Here is a 25,070-nt window from a genome sequence, read left to right as displayed (position 1 = left end):
TCTTCCTCAGCCCATCAGATATCCCACATTGCATAAAATGAATCTAATACTAGAAAGAGACTTCCATGTTCCTATGAATAGAAGCATGTGCACTATTTTCTATGACAAATTACTACTGAGTCTTACATAAATATAACCTTGAGGGTACTAATGTTTTAAGCCAACCTAGATTGTTCTGATTCCACTGCATACACATTGAGGTTCACCACCATTAACAGACAAGCCAAGGATAATCGCTGCCCTGTGGGCTATGCCAGCTGTAGCCATGGATATGCGGTCTGTTTCAGCAACAGCCACTTTTTGGTCTGCACTCAGACTGACTGCATACTTTATTCTCTTTCTTTCTGGAAACATGGTTTATCTGCACCATTAATCTATTCTCTTTTTCTGACAACTGATTCAGAGTTTGAAAGTTTAGAAAACATTCTGATTTCACTGGAATTCACATTGATAGGTTTAGGATACATGGGAAACAGAAACAGATATCTTTAAATATCAAGGTGCAGGCTCATTTTTAATCAGCATATTCTCCCTTATCAAGCAAGTGGACACTGTATGGCGATCAGCCAATACCAGGAGAGTTTACACCATCAGGTGAACTATATGTCTCACGCTATCCTCACTTGGCTGAGAAAGCAATCATACTCTAGTTAAATTTATACAGTGAGAAAACCTATCTTGCAAGGGCACAGAAAAATATACATGGGAACTTCCTTATCTGCTCTCCACTCAAAAAAACCATTTTGCATTCCTTAATGTTACATTATAGCCCAGTGTTTACATCTTGAAAACATAAGTGCTAAGCTCTTTTTGGTTTAATAAATTTGTGGATAATAAATACCTGATGGATTATGAACAAGTTTATTAGATATATTTTTGATAGACCACTAATTTATAGAACTGAATTTTCATTCATTCATTCATTCATGTGTTACTGACATCTGCTCAAGGCTGGTGCTATGACTGACAGCCCACAATGGCAGTACAGTGTGCTAAGTGTGACCACAGCAGTAGAGAGCACATGGTCTGAGACCTCAGAGAAGAGGACAACCTGAAGGTGCTCAGAGAAGGCTCCAAGCAGGCAAGCACTAAGGGCCACTACATTTCCCTCACAGAACCAAACACAAGAGTGGCTGAAATCCTGACCTCATCTAGTTAGGCCCTTTCTTGCCTACAAAGTAAGTATTTCATGAAGTTCTGCAGGTATATAATGGGTGTGTAGACTCTGCATGCCATTGGCCTTAGATTATTTTGAATAAAAGTTGTATGTCTAGGGCTTCCCTGGTGGCGCAGTGGTTGAGAGTCCACCTGCCAATGCAGGGGACGTGGGTTCGTGTCCCGGTCCGGGAAGATCCCACATGCCGCAGAGCAGCTAGGCCCGTGAGCCATGGCCGCTGAGCCTGCGCGTCCATAGCCTGTGCTCCGCAAGGGGAGAGGCCACAACAGTGAGAGGCCCGTGTACCGCAAAAAAAAAAAAAAAAAATTGTATGTCTAGGATTCAAACTCTGTGTACTAGAGGCAGGATCAGAAAATAGGTCTTCTAGGTCGGGCATATTCTAAAACACAATCTAGTAAGGGTGTATTAGGTCAAGGGCTCCCTGGGTAGTACTGAAGGTTGTGCACTGAACAATCCCAAGATACACTATTCCTAACTTAGACATTGCTGAAATGTGTTTTCCTTATGTCAGAAAATGGCAGTAAAGAGTCTGGTTCAAATAAAAGCAGTATATTAGGACAATTTTTGGACAGATAGAAATAAAGTATCTTGAGGAGAGGTTGCCTTTTGTCTGATTCATGTGCTGGTTACTGGTTACCCTGTTTTTTGTTCATTCCAAACATTACTCTTGCCTCTGCCAGGAAACAGAGAGAAAGTGGATCACCTCTGGTGGTGATCTTCTCTATCATAACACACTTATCCTGTTGAGCTACCCCCAGACCATGCCTAGGACATATGCTAACAGTCCTGGAGGATCAGAGGAGGAGGTAAGAAGAGAAATAAAGGGGAAAGAAATGCACAGGATGACTGTCTCCCTGTCACCTGCTCATGGTGTCCTTCCCTCACAGTGAGAATTCGAGGGTCCACAGTTCCTTTGCTTGAACCTCTGGTACCACCAGCAGCAAATCAGGCAGAACATCTCAGTCAGATAACACAGTGATTGACTTTACATGCCTCGAAACAGGGACATTGTCTCATTCAATGCTTCAACCTGACAGACTAGCACAACGTTTGGCTTAAAGCGGCCCTGAAGAAACTGTGATTGAGCAACGTGAATGAATGCAATTATCAAGCAAAAAGCATTTTTGGAATAACCAGTTGATTTCATTTATCCCTGACTTCATTGGGATTAACATAATAAAGCAAACAATAAGGGAAAATTGGCTTACACAAGGTCAGTCATCTTCTCGGCTCTGCTCTCTATTTTTAAGAAATGATGAGAGGTGTCATGTGCCAAAGAGAATTTCATTTTTAGGAACTTACGGGGGAAAGTGATTTAATTAGAAGGAAAAAAATAAAATTTTTAATTCAAAGAAATCAAACAATGCAGCAGTTGTTACTTACATTTGTAAGATATCATAAAAGTAAAAAAAGGCAGGAGTCAAATTAAGAATAAAAGAAGGTCACTTCTGCTTTGGGTGATCTGAAAAGTTCCTAAAATAGACAGTAACTAAAGTTAAGTCTCTTACCTTATAATTATTCATGATTTCAGTTAACCATGGTTTCACTGACTTTACTGTATCTTCTCGCAAGTACTTTTCAACTTTGGATCCATCACTAAAAGCCTGGTTTCCCACGTGGATGGCTTGTCTCACTTGTGGGAGGGACAAAAATTTCCTGTAGTAACTTTGGTCCTCAGGTTCCTGGCATCAGAAAAATATTAGGGAAAACGAGTGGGTGGTGGGAACAGTACTCTGGGGAAAGCTTCAAATTTCTCCTAAGATATATCACAATGAACAAGATGTGACACCACTATTAACTGGTCTCTACCCTGAATATTTTAACTTGGGGGGTTGGGGAAATTCAATTTTACCAAGCAAATCTGGATGACCTGATACTCTTGGAGCCAGTATCCAATTTGCAAATGCTGGATTTTTCCTTTTTGTAACAACAAAACTTTTGTGATCTGTAACTCCAATTAAAAACCCCATTCAAGGCAAAAATAGGAAAAATGAAGAGGCGAGATTATCAAAATCAATTTGCTCCTTGTTGGAGGCTCTTGGAAAAGAAGGTGAAATGGACCACAAGGGGCCAGGGAGGTGATGAGGTGGATTAAAACCTGAGGATTTCTTTTTCATGTTCTGCCGTTTATTAAAACCACACACACAAAATAATCAGCTGACCATAATTTAAGGAGGAAAATATTATCAAGTGTAAGAACAGATGATACCTTATGAAGGACATAAGACAAAAGAGAAGTTGTCCATGAGCCTTATTTTTTAAAAATACTGCATAAAAGTCTCTGTAAGATTCATTACGCTAAAAGAAAAAAAAAAGGAGTAAATGCTGTTTTTAAAAAGTTACAAAAGGATAAAAAAGAGTTTGAAATCAACAATTTTGTGAATCATCAATATTTTTTGCTAACTGTGAATACATTCTCTTTGTAAAGAAAAAAAATTAATCACAAATTTTGCTTCTTTCTTGCCTAGCGTATGTTTTTCTCTTGGTAGAATCTAAATCCAAAACCACAGGGTTGGCAAATTCCATTGAAATTAGCTTTATATTTTATTTACAAAATAGTTAATAAGTAAGGCAATTTTAAAAACAGAATGTATTGTCATATCCACTAGACATGGTTATACAAATCCAAATCCCCAGTCTGGCTCCCTCTATCTTATTTGATTAATTCTACCCAAAAGGCATCAAATTTTGGCCCACTTTTATGAAAGAAACTATTTGAATACTTTGAGAAATATTCCAGAGGGCTTGAAGTGAGGGCCGTACTGAATGCATGAAACATCTTATGTTAAAAGTAAGACAAAGCAAATATTTTCATAAAGGCTTTGGCAGTTTGGATTATCCAAGCTGTCTTAAGTACAGAACAAATAATGTGGGCATTTTCAAGAAACTCACTACAGGATTGGAGCTCTGGGACCTGATACCCATAACTGCAATCCTGGCCTGTCTCCTTCACAAAAGAACTTCTGTATAACAAGCTCTAGTGGGGGAAACTGTGTTAATCGGAGACTTTTTTTGAGTTATCTGGAATATCACGCACTCTCAATGGTCAGATTATAATGTATACAACACTGGCAGGGTAAAAAATCCTATAGATTAGTATACCAAATAATGCAATAGAGTTTGGACATGTTTGTCTAGTGTAAAGTCAGCTCTCCTATTTCTTAAATTGGAGGAAGTTTGGTTTTGCCAAAAGTTTTAAGTAAACACTATTATGTTTTTTAAAATTGTTGTCATTACCGTGCACTGTAAAAGGTTGTAGTAATTAGAACATCCTGTAACATTCTGGAAGTAGGAAGGCTCGCTTATTAACTCACCATCTAGCAGCTTATCCAGTAACTAGGTTGGGAGAGAGGGGAGAAAGGAAGGAGGAAAACATCAGGGCGGGTAAAAATATACAGGCATTTGTCATTTCATTTATTCAATAACTGTTTCATTCACAACCACTTCCCACACATCTTCTCTGCGCTATAGACACTGTCCAAGGCATTGGGGAAACAGCAGTGAACAAGGCAGGCCGAAAATGCTCCCTCATAGAGCTTATATTCTAGAGGGTACGATAAACAAGCATTCACAGGTAAAATATGCAGTGTATTAGAGAATGATAAGGGCTAAGGAGAAAACTAACAAGGAGAAGGGTACAGGAAGTGCCACGGGTGCCTGTGGGGTGTGTGTGCCTGGGTGGTGGGTGTGGGGGACACTGCAGAGAGGAGGAAACGGGTCTCACTTAGAAGGTGGCATTTGAGTAAAGACCTGTTGGAAGGAAGGAAGCAAGCCCGGAAGACATCTAGGAAAAGAACTTTCCAAGTAGAGGAAACAGTGAGCCCAAAGGCCCCGACTGCGGGAGTGAGTCTTGTGGGGAAGGGTTACCATAACATGATCATTGACCACTCACCCATGTACGAGGAGACAGGGCAGAGGATATGGACATACACCCAGGCGCTTGGAACTGGTGGAAGTTATCTTTGGACTGCTGACATTGAAAACCTGGTCATCAGCTGAAGGTGAGAGCAGTCAGCATACTTGTGTGCTTTTCTCAGGTCATGTTGAGCTGCACAAAGGCAGGCATGGAGTGGTATAGAGAGGGGCATCTAGCCAGGACTGTGGTTTGGCCAAAGGAGTTGGAGGAGGTGCAAAGGGGGGCCGTAGGTGGGGAATGTATGTAATGACTGAGCTTGGGTTTATGTTGGGTAATTAGAGAAATTAAGACCTGCAGGGGTAGGGGACCATGAAGAGGTAGTAGGATCCATGGACTGAAAGACAATGGGGTTGCAGGACTGTAATTCAGAGAAGTGAGCTGGGAGGAAGGGAGGTGGCAGCTGGGGGAAGACGTTTGAATCTGTTGAATCTGAGATTGTGGAGTGATTGCTGGCTTTTTTGCAGGGGGTAATGGGAATAAGCAGCTAAGGTAAAGAGAACAAGATCACTAAATGAGAGGAGACTAAGAAACTGAGGGACCAAGCATTAAAAAGATCATCCATGTGGAGACTTCAGTCACCAGAAATGATGACAAGAGTAATGCTGGAAAGTGACACTGAGGCAGGAGCCAAAATATTCAGAGAATGAGAAGGCGAACGCCAGGGGTGTGTGTCGGGAGAGAAGCTGATCCTTTCAGCTCCGACTTACCGCTCTTTTATTAACTAAATCATTTTAAGGGATCAGAACATCAAAAAGGCTTTATTATTTAGGCTTGAGATTTTGACATTTGTATTCTCTTGGGTTTCAGGATTTCTTGGAGTCTTGTATTGCATAACGTGAAACACATTTTACCACTACTTGATTACTTTCCTAAGTATCATTTCATCTATTTCCTGTGAAAAAGCAAAAGTCTTTTCATTTATCACACAAGATTTTGGACCAGTGGTCACAGAGACGTTGCATACCTTCAAGAGTTTTTTTGTGGGGGGAGGGGTGGGGGGTTTCTCTAGTTTTTGATGAATCTGGTTTGGGAGAGACCTCATGGGTCATCTTGTCGTTATCTCTGAATACACACAATATCTGAACTTTTCAACAGTTTCACTAATCCTGTGGACGCTTAGGCTGCTGGATCACGCACCACAGACATCTTTCTGCTTTCTTTATCCCTTTGAGTCTATCAAATATTCTTGCTCTTGACACTGCTTACGTTTGCTCTTGACATATGCTTCTTCAGAAACACATCAAATGTCTCGCTTGCAGATGGGTCTCATGCAATGTAAAATCTCATACTAATTCTAAATTCTAAACGCTTAGTCCTTTTTACCCTTTCTGCCTACCACAGCAGACAGCCTAAAACCGGTCTTGAAAATACTGTGATTGCAAGTTGAAGAATGACCCAACATGTCCCTGATAAGATCCTTCTTCTTTCCTTCACATTCACAATTGCACAAGAAATTCTGAATCCACGCTCTGCAGCCGCATCAAGTGTCCCGGCACAGAAAGGGGAGCCCGCCAGGGTGCTGCGGGGTGGCTCGGGACTTCCTGAGTTCTCCTATTTACACAGCTTGCTGCCGTCAGAACTCACAACAAGGGCAGTCACTGCCCTGGCACCCTATTTGTAAAATGGAGCACAACTTTGTTACCCCACCCTTCTCCATAAGTTTGTATGTCTGCTGTTTTGATCTGAACCAGCTGACCTACAGCGCCTAAAAGACTATTAATACCAGGCCTCGGCCTTAATAATAACAATGCTGTTAGGTAAACTGTGACAGGCTGTGTTCCCAGTAACAAGATTAAAGGTCTCAAAATTCAGTCCTCACCTCATTTACTAATGTGTCAAACACACAGGCTCTATGGCAAAGGTGACAAAACCCCCCAAGGAAGATTGCTTACACATGATCTTTGTCTGCACTGGCCAAAAACCAAATGAGCAACAAACAAGACCCTCCTGCATCCTAATACTTAGTATAGTCTTACATTTTAAACAACCAAAAAAAAAAAAATAAAGGTTGAAGAATATAACTATGTTACTTGGTCCTCAAATTTAATTTTAGGAGAGCGATGTGGCGATATTTACAAATGCCAATGGCTCTCTGTAAAAGTTTCAAGCGACCACCCTTTATACTCTTTGTTCCTGACACACAGGAACATGTGACATTTGTTACACTGTGGCCACTTCCCCAGCTGGAGCACTGTGTGTGGATATTACCCTCTGAAGGGTTTAGAGCACATGTGGAAGCATATGCATCCACTTTCCAGGTTGCCTTTCTTCTGATTTCTTTATGGTAGGGATGCCTTGAGGGCCTACACAGCATTTCAAGAAATCAAAACAGTTAATGAAAGACACAGTTAGATAAACACCCCGAGGTGATCTCAGGTTTAAAATATGGTCAAAGTAAATTCAAAGAAACCCAGATGGCTCTTTTCTTCCTTACGAGCCCACTGTCTCGCCTCCTGATCTCGGGACGGCACCAAGGAAACACCTTTGCTAACAACAAAGAGCCAGGCCAGGCACCGCAGTGCTTCCGGGACCTTCTCAGATGGTGCTCATTGCGCCAGGGCAGCGCAGGCCACAGAACTCACTTCAAAGGCCTGAGACCACTTCTCCTCCTGGATGTATTTCACGCACTGATCGCACTGCTTCTGGAAGTAGTTTCTCTGCTTCTCATCCAACAAGCCAATTTGGAACAGGAATGGTGCATAGCCCTGTATGATCTGAGGAGAAAAGAAGCAATCACAGACGCTGCATGGAGAGAGAGGGATGTGAGGGAAGCCCATCTGCTTGTGAAATAACCCTTTGTAATTTCTCAATTAGCGGAGCAGGACAACACACACACATATACACACACCCCCCACACAAACATAGACGTACAACACACACAATGCATACACAACACAAAATACACCACACAAACACACATACATAAGACATACACACGACACACACATACACACACACATACACAAACACACACACACCACACACACAATTCGTGTATAACACACAAATACACCATACAAACACATATACACAAAACATACACACACACCACATAACCACACAAACACTCATACAACACACATGTACACAAAATACACACAAACACACCAAGCACAGGTACACACACTTGTACATACACACACTGACACTTGCACTCACAGCCAACGTAGGCTGACATATAGTAAGTTGACACTGTAAAACATTTGGTAAAAATTAGAAGATTTAAATCATTAGAAAGTCAACTGAGCAACAGTATTTCCCTTGACGAAGTTAGGTCTGTAGGGTAAGAGGAGCGTCCATCTGATTAAAGGGTATTTACTCTCCTTAAGGAACAAAATGGAAAGGAAAAAAGAGTCACCTACTGACTCGGGATCAGAATACGCGTCTCCAAGAGCAATTCCCTTCAGGTTAATCTTCATGGTCATCACGGGGTTGAGCATGTGGATGTAGTGGGCAATGGCTGGCACGTATTTCCCCGCGTAAGACTGAGAAGGGTAGACGTTAAAATGAACCATCACAAATCAATGCTACTAAAATGAGGTGTTTATGCAAATTAAAATCACAATAAAACAGTCAGTATTTTCACAAGACACATGTATTTCTTAACCTCGCATTGCAAATTTGACAATAGCATGGAGCTCTGTCCCTTCCTTCTTTTGTCATCCCAAATAGCATGGAGTGACATGCAGGTCACAGGTTAGGAGGGCAAAAAAATAAGTGAACGTGTCCTAAGTGAACATTCTAATTTCCTTCCAAAAGAAAGAACATGGACACCAGTGAACACAATTCTGCCACCCTTAGGGTTTTCCTTACCAGAAAGTTCCATTGCAAGCTTTATTTAAAAAAAAAAAAAATCCCAAGGCCAAAATTAAGATTTTAAAATCTGTACAATGATGCCAAAATTTGAAATCAACATGGATTAAAGGAAGAGGAAAAGGATAAATAATATTTATTGGCCACTAAAATGGTCACTTGAACTTACCTCTGTTTCCAACCTTTTCCAATACAAGGCTCTTTTTCAATTTCAAAATAGTTTGCTGACACAAACATGATAATACTGCTTTTAGATTATGCTGACAAGAGCCACTATTGGTTCAGTAATATTTAAAAATAGTTCTGTGTTTCTTCCATTAAAAAGTTGCCTTCCTGACATCTCCACTTGTATGTCTAATATTAAACTTCCTATGTTCAAAACGAATCTCCAATCCCCAAGCCCTCCTTGCAGCCTCCATTTCCATGAATGTAAACTCTGTTCTAACTGCTCAGGCCCAAAATCCTGGTGCCACCGTTTATCTCTTTGACTCACACCTCGTGAAAAGTCCATTAGTGAATCTCATCAACTCTACCTATTCTATCAAAACACATCCGGAATCCAGTGTCTTTGCACACACCCCCTTTGTCACCTTGCTCCAGGTACCATCATCTCTCGCCTGGATTCTTGCAGCAGCCTCCTCAATGGGCCTCTGTTTTTGCTCTTACCGTCATCCAGTCTAATTTCAAGACAGTGGTCTGTTAAATTAGATCATGCCACTCCTCTGCTCAAATCCTCTAATGACTTCCCATCTCTCTCAAAGAAAAAGTGAAGTGCTTTTTCTGGGGCATAAGGGCTGACATGATCTGGTCACTTCACTCACATTACCCCCTACTATCCTCTTGCTCATTCCTCTCCAGCCTCTCTCAGACCAAATCATAATTGTGATCTGTACTGTTCCTCCCCTTGCATTAGCTCTTTCTGTCCCTGGAATGTTCTTCCCCAGATATCCATACGGTTAACTCCCTCACTTCCTTCAGTGAGGCTTTCTGAGGGTTGCCCTCCATGGCCACCCTATCAAAAATTTTAACACCCCTTTCTTGATATTTTATATTCCCCTTCTCTCCTCTTTCGTCTTAATCTTTATCACTCTCCAACAAACTTTTACTTTTTACCTTGTGTATTGTTATTCCCCTACCCACACTAGAATAGAAGATCCACGGACACAGGGATATCTGTCTGTTTTGTTTATTAGTGTATCCCCTGTACCTGACGCTGTTTGTTATTGCTCAATAAACAACTGCTCAATGAATGAATCTTGAATTAGCCTACATGCATTTGAAAAACAGCAATGCACATATATTCTAGATAGACTAGATACATCATGTGGGTACATATGGATCTGCAGAACTTTTACAATATGTCCAAGGCTCTCCAGGGCCCTGAAGTTCAAAGACTGGAAATTCTGGAGAGCTCTCATTTTTTCCATGCCATAATCATATGCTGCAGTTATCATTATTCCCATTTCAACGTAAGGACACTGGGGCTCAGAGAGGTTAAGTGATAGAGTCAGAATTAAACCTGGTCTGACCTACTCCAAATCCTAAACCCCTTCCAAATTATGATGGAAGAACTTAACTGACATAACTCACACAAGATCCCTTCACTGATGCACTCCTCTTGTGAAATAATAATTATTTCGGCAAAGTATTGAATCAAAGCAGCTTATCCATTCATACTCATGACTACTTTTTATTTTTTATTTTTTGCGGTACGTGGGCCTCTCAGTGCTGTGGCCTCCCCCGTTGCGGACGCGCAGGCTCAGCAGCCATGGCTCACGGGCCCAGCCGCTCCACGGCATGTGGGATCCTCCCGGACCGGGGAACAAACCCGTGTCCCCTGCATCGGCAGGCGGACTCCCAACCATTGCGCCACCAGGGAAGCCCTCATGACTACTTTTTAGCTTCCATGTCTGAAATTTGCTTTGCTGTATAACTTTGCTATATTCTCCTTCTAGGGACAGTACGTGAACATTTATCAAGTAAAATTTCTGTAAATTGACCAAAAAAGCAAATTCTCTTGACTAATCATTTCACTGGTACAGATGTATTATATAATCTTCATTCAATGATGGTTTATTGGGCAACTCTTCTGTCAAAGGTATCATAACAGATACTTGAGTAGACACAAAAATGAATAAAGCACAAAACTCATAAAGATCACAATATCTTTTAAAAATACATTATGGAAAACTTGACTCAAATGTGATAAGGCAGAGTCTACCATTTCATGGCTTATTATTTCCACAATGTGTACAATAGCCAGCACATAGTAGGTACATAAAAACATAGCTGATAAATGAATGACTAATCTGACATTATTTCTAAACACGTTTTCTCTACTGGAAATCAGTACAAATGCTAAGAAAGTACACCTTCCAGTGATGCTAGCACTCAAGGTGTCTTGTTATAAGACCTAGCAACAAAACACCTCCCTTGACTTTTTCAGAGATGGAAGGGTATGTACTTTATAGGTAGTGATGACAAACTTAGGCTAAAACAGTCACATTTTTATGGCACCTTCCCCCTTGCGACCATCATATGTATCCGGGATTCAGGCAGGAGATTAAAAAGGTACACCCACTCAATCTGAGCATCCACCATCAACAGATTATTTCACCTACTTTAATTCGAGCCAATGTAAAGTTAACATTATCTTCCTATATTTTAAAATGATGAAAACAAAGGTCTGTGTGTTTCACATGCCCACCTGGAATTCTGTCCGGGCTTGGCTGCCTCCACGCTTCCCATTTCTCATATCAAATCACATTTCAGTCAAGGGTCCTGGATAGACTAGGGATCTCTGGTCCCCCAACCTGGGACCCACCCTTGGATTTATCCACTGCACACTTGCTAAGTGGACCATTTAGGAAAATGAGACAGTGAGATGGGTAGTTCTATAACCACATTCAAAACAGATTCCTCAATGTTCAGTCTACATCTACTAACCTAACTGTGATGATGTTTACCTTGGTTTTGGCTTTCTAATGACTATCACACACTTCCTTGCCCTGTGTCAGTGTGACAAATCCTTCACTGCCGTTTTCATTAATCATTCCACTGGTTGAGCGACTCAGGCTGTCACACAGTAGACAATTATAGGATTATTTTATGGAAAACAGACACCGAAACATTACAATGAAATTTTAATTATTTTCACTCTCCTTGTTGAGACACATTTCTTTTTTCTTCAAGATCAGATTTGTTTATTCTTCCTGAACCATTTGTTTCTCGATTTAATGATTCTCTGACCACCACGAGCACTTTAAAAGACAACCAGACAATAAATCAAGTATGTTTGATTTTACCCAGTTTTCCCTTTTCCGGATATGTTTTAAATAGAATAGAATGTCAGACTCTGGGGGGAGAAGTTAGGTGTGGTTGTCTGATGGATCAGAAATGGACTATATGGCCCTTAGGACTTATAATTGTGATCCTGTAATTTTATGAACTCTTGTTTCTTTTGTTCTGAGTTCTGCCCATAACAACAACTAAAGCAATGACAACCACAACTATCAGCCCTGTGGTTTCTCTGATCTCTGGCTGGGGTTCACCAATGTGGTCAGCAGCTGGCCAACGAAGTTCCTGAAGTCTGTGAATTAACGCTAACCTTCTACCCTCAGATCAGACACTGGCCTCAAACAAGCTCTGAACAGCATCAAAGCAATTATAAAAGGAAAGAGGAAAAGTGTGTCCAGAAACTGTTTGAACACATACTATTTTAGAATTCAGCAGTGACCTTCAAATGAGGAACTCAGTCAGACAAATATATTTAACTAACATAATAATTCAAACTAGATTAGCAATCAACACGTCAGGATTTTAGTTTGCCCTTAGTAATTATTCCTTTCCAATATTTAAAGAAGCTGCAATTTCCAACACTATTCTTGTATGGCTCCTTTGCCCCATGGTGACCGTATTTTGAGCTCACCTCTGACAAGAAGGGGCAGAGCCATTAGGGTATGTTCGTATGTGCTTCTATTCGGAGCTTAAAGAAGCAGTAAACCTCCTGTTTTCCTCTGACATCAGAAGGATCTCAAAATTCAGCTCTCAAACGTTTATTTCCCCCATGAGAGAAAAAAGGTCTCAACATCAGAGTTGAATAGTGTTTTTGAATCTTGGTTTGCAATCTTTCTGTGTTCTTACATGATGTTTGGAACAGCCTAATGGAAATCACGTTAGGAGCATATTGTACTTGTAAAAATAGTCTAGAGAGAATGTAATACTTGGTTAATTATCCAGATGTGTAAAAGCAAAATGAAACGGGACTTAAAGAAACTTGTAATTGTGTATTCCATCTGAATCTCTCCCTTCTTACATGTTTCAACAACATTCACAGCCGACTTACTGTACCCCTGCCACCCCATTACTTTTAAGGGAGTCAAAAAATCCATATCGAAAATCAAGCTTCAATCAGCTCCTCCAGAAGAAACAAAACCGTGTCAGAGAATAATATTATAATGGAAACAATGTCCTCTTACAGAAATATCACATATGTTAGCAGTTACTATTGTTTAAGCTACTCTTAGTCGTCTGCATTTCTTACTGAAGTTTAGTTTAAAAAAAAAAAAAGTAGATGCAGCTACATTCACTCTCTGACTTGTTTCTAAATATACCTTTTATGGTAAAACTCGCAGAACCTTTATCAGTGATAATGAGCAATGGCCTTTGAACCTGGTTACCAAGTGTCACTATTCATTGGCCCTCACCTCTGCCTGGAAGTGGAAAAAGGGAGTTGTCATCCTCGGCAATGGCATGTCAAGGATGGTCAGGGTCATTCTATGCTCGTTTCCCTGCTCTGCCCCCAAACCCCCAGCCACTCCAGCTAGAATGAATGTCTCTGAAGAGTTCACTTCGGGGCTGGTGAGAACTCTTCCATGTCCTCCGGGAGGAAACCAGGTGGGCTGCCCTTCTGGAGAGAGTCACATTGGTGTCATGTCCTCTAGCTGTCCCCAAACACAGACTATGGTGGAACCAGCCCCATGTACAGGGGTGGCCAGAGTGAATAGGGGGATATGCTTTGAAGAGAATTTTATACACACATTGAAAACTACAAAACTTGGTGAAAAGCCTAAGTTTAACGGAGTCACACAGGACACAGCAGCCAAGAGGACAGGATTAAGCTAGGGTGACCCTGACTTCATCTAGCCTTGGGGTAGAATCTTACTTCACTTGGCACCATTATTGCTTCTGAGGAGAGAATAGGTGTGGCCTTAACACGGCCAGTTCAGAAAATTAATGAATGGAGAAAACTGGAGCTTTGGTATTGTGGTAATCTCTACAACTTCTTAGACATTGCTAGACCATGTGTCATCTAATTTCAAGACCACACTGCTGTGATTTAAAAAAAAAAAAAAGGCTTCTAACGAGAATATGACTTTATCTAAACATCTATTTCTCTTGACTATGAGCTTAAAAAGAAATGTAGAATCTACAGGAATACACATATGAGAAAAACATTTTGATGTGTATCCAACTTTTAGTCACATAAATTTATGCAAAAGTATGTACAGCCTTTCAAATATGTTCTTATTTCGTTTTGAGATGATGCTTCTTTAAAAATTAATTCCATCAGTGACAAACATACGTGAAAAGGATGTACCTCGCCTCCCCCCAACTCTAACTTCAGTGCCAGTTTTGGAGAAATTCATACCCAGCTTGAAGCCAGGTGACTTGAACAGATGAATAAACCCTTTTGTTTAGAGATTACAGTTAATTTGACTTTTAAATAAAGAGTGTGAATATACTGGGCCACAGTCAACAAACTGAGTCCTTCACTTGCTCACTATAGATAGAAGTCAGAAGGTTGAAGCTGCATAATAGATATAATTTAGCATTTCTGGTCCCCAGCCTAGACATCTCATCCAATTGGGTACTATTTGTGTCGCCATGCCACTTGGTCTAGCATAGTAGCTCACTTCAGACAAAGCTTATATTGACGTCTGATTTACTCATAGTCTTTTCCACGTAACCAGAGAATCAGCAAATATGTGTTGATTTGACTTAGATACGCTATCCAAAAGCCCGAGGCCCAATTTTGCAAACATTTCCATATGCCCCTGTTCAGTTCTCCAGGTTGCAGCGTAAACCTTGACTTTTCTAATATTAAATTCATTAAATAGTCACAAATCCGTTTTCAATTCTAAAAGAAAATATTGGCAAGTCAGAGGAACATAACTGAAAATAGACATCTGTCATGAGCTCAAGAGTTAAACCAGCTCAAATGTCATCTAGTCATATTCAGCAAGTTCCAAGCTTGGAGAAAGAATTACATTCTAAGGACTTCAAGCCTTTATATCACTTGAAACTTCCATTTACTCCATAAAACTTGATGATCAAAAGACAGAAATATCCAAGAAGCTAGAGAACTTCTTTTCTGTTTGTATAAGGTTAGTAACCCTTAGAGATTCTGTACAAAATATGTAAGGGATGTCCGACTCCCTTGTACAGACAGTGGATCTATTCTGTGGGAAAAGGCAAGTCTTGGAAACAGTGCAGTTTTGAGGAGCCAGGCTCCAGAGAGCATCTTCACGAAGCGGGTTACCATCCTTAGCCCATCCTGTGACTACAGTCTTTGGGTGATGGAGTCTGGCTGCTTAGGTTCCAATCTTGGCTGGGTGAGCTTGTAAAGCCTACGTGACCTCTCTAAGCCTCAGTCATCTCAACTGTAAAATGGGGATGATAATAACAGTGCCCGCTTCATAAGGCAGCTGTGACGATTAAACAAGGTAATGCACGAAACACTGCTTAGCATCACGCCTGTCATATGATCCACTCTCAATAAACATTCTCAAATAAGATCTACAAATAAAACAAGGGGACTAGATACGTTTGAAGGCATCCTTCTAATCACCAAATTTAATGATCATAAGCCTGGACTAATAAGATAAAGGTATGGCCTACATAAAACAATTATAGGCCTATAGTTAGGGTAGTTCTCCCTTCCCACCCCTTCACACGTATGTCAGTGCGTGAAGTTCCCCTATTACAAGTATCTTTCTATGGCTTAGGCTCTGTCCTCTATTCAAGGACAAGTATGTTGGAAGTACATTTAATTGATCAGATTCTCTCTAATGGATAGTGAGCTGGTAACAAGTCAGAATGGGGGAGAGAAACAGTACAATCATGATGGGGATGGAAGAAGCATGGGAGAAATAGGACCTGAGCACAGCACAGCCAAGGAAAGGAAGGCCTTGGGTGGCAGGCAGGGCACTGGATGACCCTGGAAAATAAGGGAGTAGAAAGGAGGTTCCCAGGGCCTGGGGTGCAGTACAGGGAGAGAAGAGCCATGAAAAGAGATGTAAAACAGCCAAAGAGAAATATCATTGATATTTTTATTTTATCTGGCAAATGCCGTGTGTGAAGCCACTCTATAACATCCATTCAACACTGTGCCTGGTATTGTATGAAACAAATGAAACAAACCTGGCTCTCACCTCCTGGGAGCCTGCCACCAGAACCCAGGACCATGACGATTTCAATAAAGAAATCAGACCCTGTGAGCCCAGCAGGACTTCACTCATGCAGATGAAGATAAAGTATCCTATTAAGCTCACTAATTTTTAAATAGCTTCAAAGTATTGCCTCAGATTCAGCCTTCGAATTAATCACGGTTGCAAAACTGCTTCTAAGGAAAGTAGGCCTCTCCTGCTGATCGGGAGATGCCCAGTTTTAACCACATGCCCTGCCAGTTTGGAAGTGCTCCCACCCATTGGCACAAACGCCTCTACACGCTAAATCTTTCCCATGAGTGGACAGAAAGCCACAGGCTCAGAGGCCAGTGGGCAGACCCCTCCCTACCGTCACCTCCCTGCCTTCCAGCGCCAGGGCTGTTGTGCTTTAAGTTTTAGCTGGGCCCACATACACTTGAGTGGATCCTAAAGAGTGTCTGTACCTCAAGAAAAAGAGCAATCTCACTAATAGTTACTGGCTCGGAAAGGATGACACTTAGGAAGAAAGTTAATGATATGAATGAAATGCAGCTTGTTCCTCTTTTTGAAGTACATTTTTTTCATGCCTTGAGGAGGGTGATTTATAGACACATTTGTCTCTCTTTAGAGAAAATTAATTCCAGTTGGTGTTCTGGGCAGAAATGGAGAGAAGGGAAGGAGACAAAGCAGTTCTTCCTTCTCCGCTGCCCCAACTGCAGGTCTGCACTATGCCTTGCTGTGGCCTCGCGTGGTCCACACGGCAGGGGCGAAGGGCCTGGATCGGTCCCCACACATTTTGCTACCATCCAAAACTTCTAAGCTCCACCATCATTTTCTGATGGAGCAAACAATTTCTTTTAAAGATGATTTCAAAATAAGAGGGGAGACAATGCCATACCCCAAGAACAAGTGAGCAGAGCCTTGTAAACATCTCAGCCCCTGTTTACATGCATTAGGCCATATGCTTTGGAGCCATAACATTTTAATATAGCTTTTCAACATGAATGGTAATAATAGTCATCATATGCTGGGTACTCACCACAGCCAGTCACTCTGCTAAATATTTGAGGAGGATTATCTAATTAAATGCTCAAAACAACCCCATGCAGTAGGTACTGTTATTACTTCCAGACTCCCTTACACCAAAGTTAGGGCGCTGAACAGCTGTTCCAGCCCCTTTGAGCACCAGGCTACCCTCATTCATAGCACACAAATGTGGAGGATATTTAGGTCTAGTACCTTTGCAATCAAAAGCAGAAAACCATTTCTGAGTTTATGCATTTGTTTTCCAAGAACAATTCTACAAATCTAGCGGCATTATTTGTTCAGGAAATTAAGAGTTCACAAGAGAAAAGATTGCCCTTTCTTGAAAAATCTATTACAACATTTTTTATGGTGGCGGACACAGGGAGGGTGGGTTGGTATTATGTTAAAACTGCAATTGTATACAGATGCTTTAAGAGTACATCTAGGTAACTACAGTTGAGTATCCAGTAAAGTAAAATATCCCCGGAAGTGATCTAATCTAAAAACCAACCCTTCTGATTGTAAGATGAAAAGCAGAGGCCCAGAGAGGTCACAGAACTTGTCTGGAATCATCCAGAGAGAGGCAAAGCCAGCAATGAACCTCAGGTCTCCTGATTATTAATCCAGAATTCCACTTCTCCATTCTGCCTCCTAGCCTTAAAACCGAAAGACCAGGTGGGACAAAGTAGACTAGGGAAACACAGCATTCTGCCAATAATAAACCATCAAGGCATTATTTAGTGCTCTACCTTTTAGAAAAAGATGTGCCCCCAGATTTAATGTATCTTGTGTGGTTCTCATGAAGATGCTGCTGCCTGGCAAGTGCATCTCCGTCCCAGGCTCTGCCTGCCCTCATTCCCGTCTTCCTTCATCACTTGGAAGGCACAGGTTTCCTTAAAAGTATTCATCCTGGCAGCAGAGAATATAAAAAGAAAATTGTCCTTTGCCACACACATTCAGAAACTACATGCATGAAACCACCAGGCAGACATGAGATAGACAAGTCAACTTTTTCATTTGGTATTCGGTAGCTTTGCCGAAAGTTCAACATGATGGTTAACAACATTGTCACATTATTTGCAAGACGAGGAATTACACACTAAGCAGATCACTCTTCTGTTGGTGGTGGAGAACTGGGTGTTTTCCAGGGTTGCTACCAAAATGACAGGAGTGTCACTTCCTCCATCCCCCTGACTCCAGTTATTAGTTCTAGAATGGCCATGGGATTCAAATGGATAATGAGATTCAGGTATATGGTGGAATTATTGGGAAAGAGAAGTTGAGCTGGTAGGCTATACCTAGAGCTCTGGAGTGGGTTGGAGAGTCAAGGGCACAGGTGAAAAGAACTTATCTGAGAATGAAATCAGGGAAGTGCAAAGCCAAGTGAATAGATGGAGAGAACGTGAGACAAGATCCTGATAAGGTTTGAGCAACCAGATCCAGCCACACCTGATGCCAACAATTCAATCCCCTGTTTTACTTAAGACACTTTGAATAGGGTTTCTGTCACTTGCAAGCAAAAGAGCCTTGACTAATACACCCATATTTATCCTTCAAAATCCAATTTAATTGCTGTCTCCTCTGTTTGACTTTTCCTGAGGATCCCATATTGAGAGGTAGCTATTTGCTCACCTTACACTATTTGTCTTTACAGCTACTTCTCCAACTGTACTCTTCATCCTGTATGGTTAGACTCTGATTTACAGTAGAGTTAATGTCTTAATCATTGACTTTCTAATACTTGTCCAAAGCCTCAGACATAGTACATACTCAGTATATGTGTGTTGAACTGAATTGAATTTGATTCTCAATACTGTTTCAGGAAACACTGAACCCTTCAATGGTTTCCCATTACACTTAGAATAAAGTCTAACCACTCTGCCATGAGCAACAGGGCCCTACACGATCAGCCTGCCTCTCCCATCTAAGCTCCTTCTACAGAGGCTCAATGTTTCTCCTTGAGTGCACCAAGCCTGTCCCTACCTCAGAGTCTTTGCATTTGCTGTTCCTTCTTCCAGGAAAGCTCTTCTCACAGATATTGCAGAGATCACTCCACTACGTCACTCAGGAATCTGCTCAATTGTCTCCTTACCGAAGAGACTTTCTCTGACAATCTTATCCAAAATAACACTTCCATCACTCTCCAGCCCTCACCCTGCTTATCTTTTTCATGACATCTTTTTCAGACATATCGCTGCCTGACCATCTGGTACATATTTATTTCTTTCATTATCACTGCTTTCACCTCTGGAATGTACGAATGCAGGGAATTTTTCTGTTTTGTTCACAACTGTACTCCTAGCACCTAAGAATTTTTGTGTTCTCAAAATATCGGCTGCTATACATTTTTAAAATAACCTTAAATTTAAAAGGATGAAAAACAGCAAACCTTAAGATTGAAACCAACATATGCAAATGAACTGTTCATTAAATTGTAACATAATCACCCTGGAAAAAACCAGAATTAATTCCCTGCTAGGGCAGGGAAACTACAAGATAATCCTATAACTTATAACTAATTTGTGCCAAAGAGCAAGGAAATGCTCAAAGGCTAACGGGGACAAACGGGGACAATGTGTCAAAAGGACACAGGAGCCAGCCTGAAGGGTTCCCATTGACCAACTATAGGAAAATACAAGCATCAAAAACAATAATAATATCAATAAAATTTAACACAGCAAACAGAATTTACAATCCATGAGTCCCCAGTGATATTTTTAAAGTACATATCAGAGAAGAGGAAGAAGGAAAGATGTTCTCTACAGAAGAATGCCAGATGATATCTAAAGGAAGATAGATCAGAAAAATCACCATTTTATAACCCCCAGTATAATAACTGATTCAGACAGGAATCATCAGTGGATGCTAAAACTACTTGGTGACATATTTGGTGTGTGTGTTGGGGGAAACAGATGTTCACATGGTCTCAGATTATTTATTAATTTCAAAGGGAAAATGGTACCTTTTCAATGGTGAGATCTGGCAGATACCATCTTGACTAAGTGACCAGTAATGGAACAAAGATGTTATATGCCTTCTGATGTGATTGAATAGAAAGTAAACAACATCCTCTATGTAGTGTTCTTGCCAAATGTTTTCAGTGAATCTAAGCATTGGAAAAGAGTCAGACAAAGTCAGAAAATGGGACATTCTACAAGGCACCTTGTCTAGACTCTGGATAATCATCATCACAACTGACAACACCACCAACAAAGACATGGTACTGAGACATGACAACCCACTGTGATATATGAATCTTTATTGGGCACTGAATTTTTAAAACTATGCTATGGAGGACATCTGCGGGATAATTGGAGAATTTTTTATATGGGCTGAATTAATATTGATGTGTGTGTGTGTATATACTGAATGAATAAACCACAAGCGTCATAATATATTTCAGTCCTGAAGATGTTGGAAGCATGCAAGAAAACATGACTTCAACTCACCTCCCCAGTGGCATAAAAGTCATTGTCTTTATAGTCAGAGAACAACTGGAAAAACTGAGTAAGTGCACTGCAAAAAGAAGAACAACAATAAAAATCACATGGAATCATGCTATGCTACACAATTTCACCCTTGGACAATAGGCTTCACATTTGAGTTAAGATACTATTATGCTATAAGTTCCTGTAGGCATTTTTTCAACGTCTCATGTGCATAACACTCCATACTCTGTGGATGGTTAGAAGAATACTTGTGGGCTTACTTTGTGATACTCAAAGTTGAGACAAGTGAACATCAACACTCTGGGAAGGTTTCCAATTCCCTGGGTTACCAACTTGGATCACCCACCTGTTGAGGGGACCCTTGAGCAAAGTGCTACAGGCTTTCACCTATTACTTAGCAATTTGTGGAGTTAGTTCTGCAAACCTTATGACCCCATTAATCTCGGGTTGCGGTGAGGTAATGGGAACCTTAGTTGCTTACCAACCTCCCTCTGTGGGGAAGCTGAACATTTCTATATTCTAACGGGGCTCCCAGCATTTCAGTGTTTTAATAACCAAAGAACAGAAAAGGTGTAAAATGACTGTAGTCTAAGGGAAAACCACCAAATGGTCACAGACATTGAAGTAAATGCACAGTGGCCTCCAGGGTCAAAAGAATCACATTTAGGAAAGAATGACAACAGCCACCTTGGTAAGCTGAAATAGATTTAAACAGCCTCCAGAAATTATTTTATAATAAGCAAGAAAAGGGTGGATTATTGAATCATTCTCTACTTGAACAAAATCTTTCAGACAGGAAACAAAAACTTGTGAAACTCAGAAGCTTTATGAATGTTTTGACCCAGATTGCAATGCCTGAGAAGCTAGGCAGGGTTTCTGTTCCAGTTTCCTGCTGAGGGACTAAAAGCCGTAAACCAGCCAGTGAACATGAAAGGCAAGGAGGCCCTGCAAAACCAGGAGAAAGAGAAAGTTCAAGGGTCACCCAGAGGCAAAACTGGGTCATTACAATCACCGTGATCCTGGAAATACTTAATTTTCAAAGGCTTCATAAAAACCCACCATTAAACTCTACTGTAGAGTTTCAGTTTATTTCTCTGTTTATTATTTATAGTAACTAAAATCTTTGTAGCAACTAAATCTGGGAAGCTGCATTATACAGCGTCCATGTTTGTGCTGGCAATGAGCTAGCTTTAGAGCTGATATAAAAATAGGAGTTTATTCTCCAGCCTTCCCTCTCCAAACTTCAGGCTAAAAACTGCTTGCCTTTCTCTCTGCCTGCTAGTTGGAATGGCAATAGACATTTTAATATAGTAAATCTGAACAAAGCCTTGTGCTTTAGCTTAAAGCTTATTTCCTTAAAGAATTTGTTGGAGGATTGTCAGGGCTGCTAGATTTAGCAAATAAAAACAAAAGATGTACAATTAAATTTGAGTTTCAGATAAACAACAAATAATGTTTCAGTATTAATATGTTCCAAATATTTCATGCGACATACATAGATTAAAACACTATTCGTTGTTCATCTGAAATTCAAATTTAACTGGGCATTCTGTATTTTATCTGACAATCTTAGCTGAAGGAGATAATCTCCTAGGTTGCTTCCAGCCTGAAAAAGCAGGATTATCTAGCTGAGGTTTCCAAGGCAAGGTCCCACTTGAGGAAGCTATCACAGAGATTTAATTTCACAGTAGGATATGAACAAAAATTTGGCTAATCATAGCAAGGCCTTAGTAGGTCTTTCTAAAATGGGAACGAAGCATAAAATAGATAAATTTAGTAAGTTGCACGTACATATATCATTTGCTCATTGAACTGTGTTTTCATCAAGGACTATACCATTATGTGGTGAAGGGTTGTTTCAAAATAATATCTAGAATAATGCTCACATAAAATTGCAAATTTTAGAAGTAGAAATGCCAAAATACATAAGGCATAATACATGCACATGTGTGTGCCGTGCACTCCATGCATTTACTCAGGCACAAGCGCCACATGGCACACAAGGCATGCCTCTTCCAGGTGTTTCCATTTGACGACCTTGCTGGCATTGTGCCAAGGCCTTGTCAATTTGAGTCAAATTTTAGTCAACGGCTACCTGGTGGCAGAAAGGTACATTAAAGGACAATAGGATGAAACACAGATTGCAAGGGTGAATGAGTAGGAGAAAATACTCAGATAATTTTTTTAAAAGGGAAGATGGGTTCAGGGCAGAGAAGATAGACGTAAATGATAACGCATTAGAGATCCAAAGACAACCTTGGACTTTGGTCAGCTCTAGTGGAGTCAGGGTCATAGTAAGTACAAGACATCCAGGAGAACTGAGGTTAAAATAATCTCAGCAGAAGCTCCGTACCAACAAAAGCCAAACAAGGTATAGCTTTTGTTGCTGACAGGCTGAAAGCAGCACAGCAACAAGAATCTCGGTGGTTTCGTTCTGTTGCATCAGATCAGGAGCCATCCTCTGCATTCATTCATTCCACTTCTAGTATGGCCAGGCCATGATCTCTGCCTGCACCCAGCACGCAGTATTGTTCTAATTAAATATAGGAAACTGTTTCATAGTCATACTGCCATGAAGCTTTGTTTAGCAATACATACTATCTCCCATGCAAACCAATACGTGGAATAGAATAGCAGCATTTCCGTCTGGCTGCTAAGAAGACAACTTCAGGCACACTGGGGGAGTGGGGACTGGGGAGCTTGCGTACTACTGTGTCAGCAGCACCAGGAACCATGTCGGGCACATAGTAGGCAATCAAAAAATAATGGTACATGCCGCGGAGTGGCTGGGCCCATGAGCCACAGCTGCTGAGCTTGCGCGTCCGGAGGCTGTGCTCTGCAACGGGAGAGGCCACAACAGTGAGAGACCCGCGTACCGCAAAAAAAAAAAAAATAGTGGTAGAGGGAGAGTGGCACCAGCTGGTCTACTCCAGTTAGAAAATTTATTATTCTTTAGGAAATTTATATATTTTTCTAAACCAGAGAGGCATTGTGGTCCTAAACACATTCCAAATAGAAAAAAAAAAATTTAAACATCTTGTTAGTGAAAAAGTTTCACTTCCAAACACAAAGAAAAGCAGCCTAAATGTGAATGTCAAATGTCTTTAGGAGTCTCCTTACAGCCGTGCACTAATAATAGCGAAAAGGAATTGGATTTTCAGAAAAAAAGAAAGATGGTTTTCAAAGGGAGAAAAAGAATGTTCTACTCTTTAAACCAATAGTAGACAATTTATAGGTTTCAAAGCGGCCTTCTTACTCCAAACACCCATCTGGACAGCTGGAGAGAAGACTCTAGTCACAAAGGGAAACAAATAGTGCAAACCATAAAGGAAACAGCTGAAATCAGTTTTCTGCACTACTCTTGATTAACTACTTTCCAGTTCTAAGAGCCTGAAGCAAAAAGAACTAAAACATCTATAAACAATGGATGCTTTGAAATAGGTTCTCTTTACATGTCTTGCAAGAGGAGATGAACCACATGTCAGCAGTAAATATCCACTCAGAGGGTCAACTGGAAGCTGTGACCATCTCTGGGGGAGGGGCAAGAGAGTCAGAAAAGGAAGGGCAAGGGTGCAAGGCTCGGGCTTAGAGGGTCTGATGCATTTCTTTAATACAGACCCTCCGCCCTCAGGGTGTTTGCTAGTTAAACAACTGAGGTTGTTTGGATTTAAGCCAAAAGAGGGTTGGAGTAGGAGGAGGGTATGGGGGAGAAGCAGGTTTCCAATCTGAAAAATGAGAGCTCACAGTCAGTGCTAAATGAGAAAGACATGGCGCTTGAGTAAACTTGTAAAAGACAGCGGGCAGGATTATGTCTGTGGCAGGGGAAAAAGGAGGTGCCTGAGCTGTGGGCAGGGAAGAGACCCCTGTCAGGATCTGGCTAATCTGCCCCCAGGACCCATTCATTGTATCTGGAAGCAGAAGTGTGCGTCCTATCCAGCCCGCCTAGAAACTGAATGCAAGTGTTAAAATAATGGGACATGTGGCAGATGAAAGTGTGCAAGACAGACAACAACCATATCATTTTCTGGGGCAGCAGAGAAGAGAGAAAAATCTCTGGGAGAGAGGCCGGAAGTTCTTCCTTCCTCTCCCCCACTCCCACCCCTCCCAGCCATTGGCCTTGGGGAGAAAGAAGAATAAAACGGAAAGCTTTTGTCAGAGATCAAAAAACTCTGACTCCTATTAGATTCACTTTCACTTTGGGGATTGGTTGGGTTTGCTCACCAAGTAATTAGCAGAATGAGTGTTTGGTAAAAGTGGGGGGC

General features: G+C 41.0%; 1 protein-coding gene across 1 annotated transcript in view; it reads right to left on the bottom strand.

Moving 5' to 3' along the window:
- Window positions 1–25,070, bottom strand: part of CPVL (carboxypeptidase vitellogenic like) — a 101,400-nt gene that overhangs the window by 47,088 nt on the left and 29,242 nt on the right. Inside the window, 2 exon segments of the mRNA XM_060156046.1 lie at window positions 2,686–2,859; window positions 20,809–20,875. Of these exon segments, the coding sequence (XP_060012029.1) occupies window positions 2,686–2,859; window positions 20,809–20,875 (241 nt within the window).

The sequence above is a fragment of the Lagenorhynchus albirostris genome, chromosome 8 (assembly GCF_949774975.1).
Source record: "Lagenorhynchus albirostris chromosome 8, mLagAlb1.1, whole genome shotgun sequence".
In the NCBI taxonomy this organism is placed as follows: domain Eukaryota; kingdom Metazoa; phylum Chordata; class Mammalia; order Artiodactyla; family Delphinidae; genus Lagenorhynchus; species Lagenorhynchus albirostris.
The sequence above is the reverse complement of the archived record's forward strand: the minus strand, read 5'-3'. Positions and strand labels throughout refer to the sequence as shown.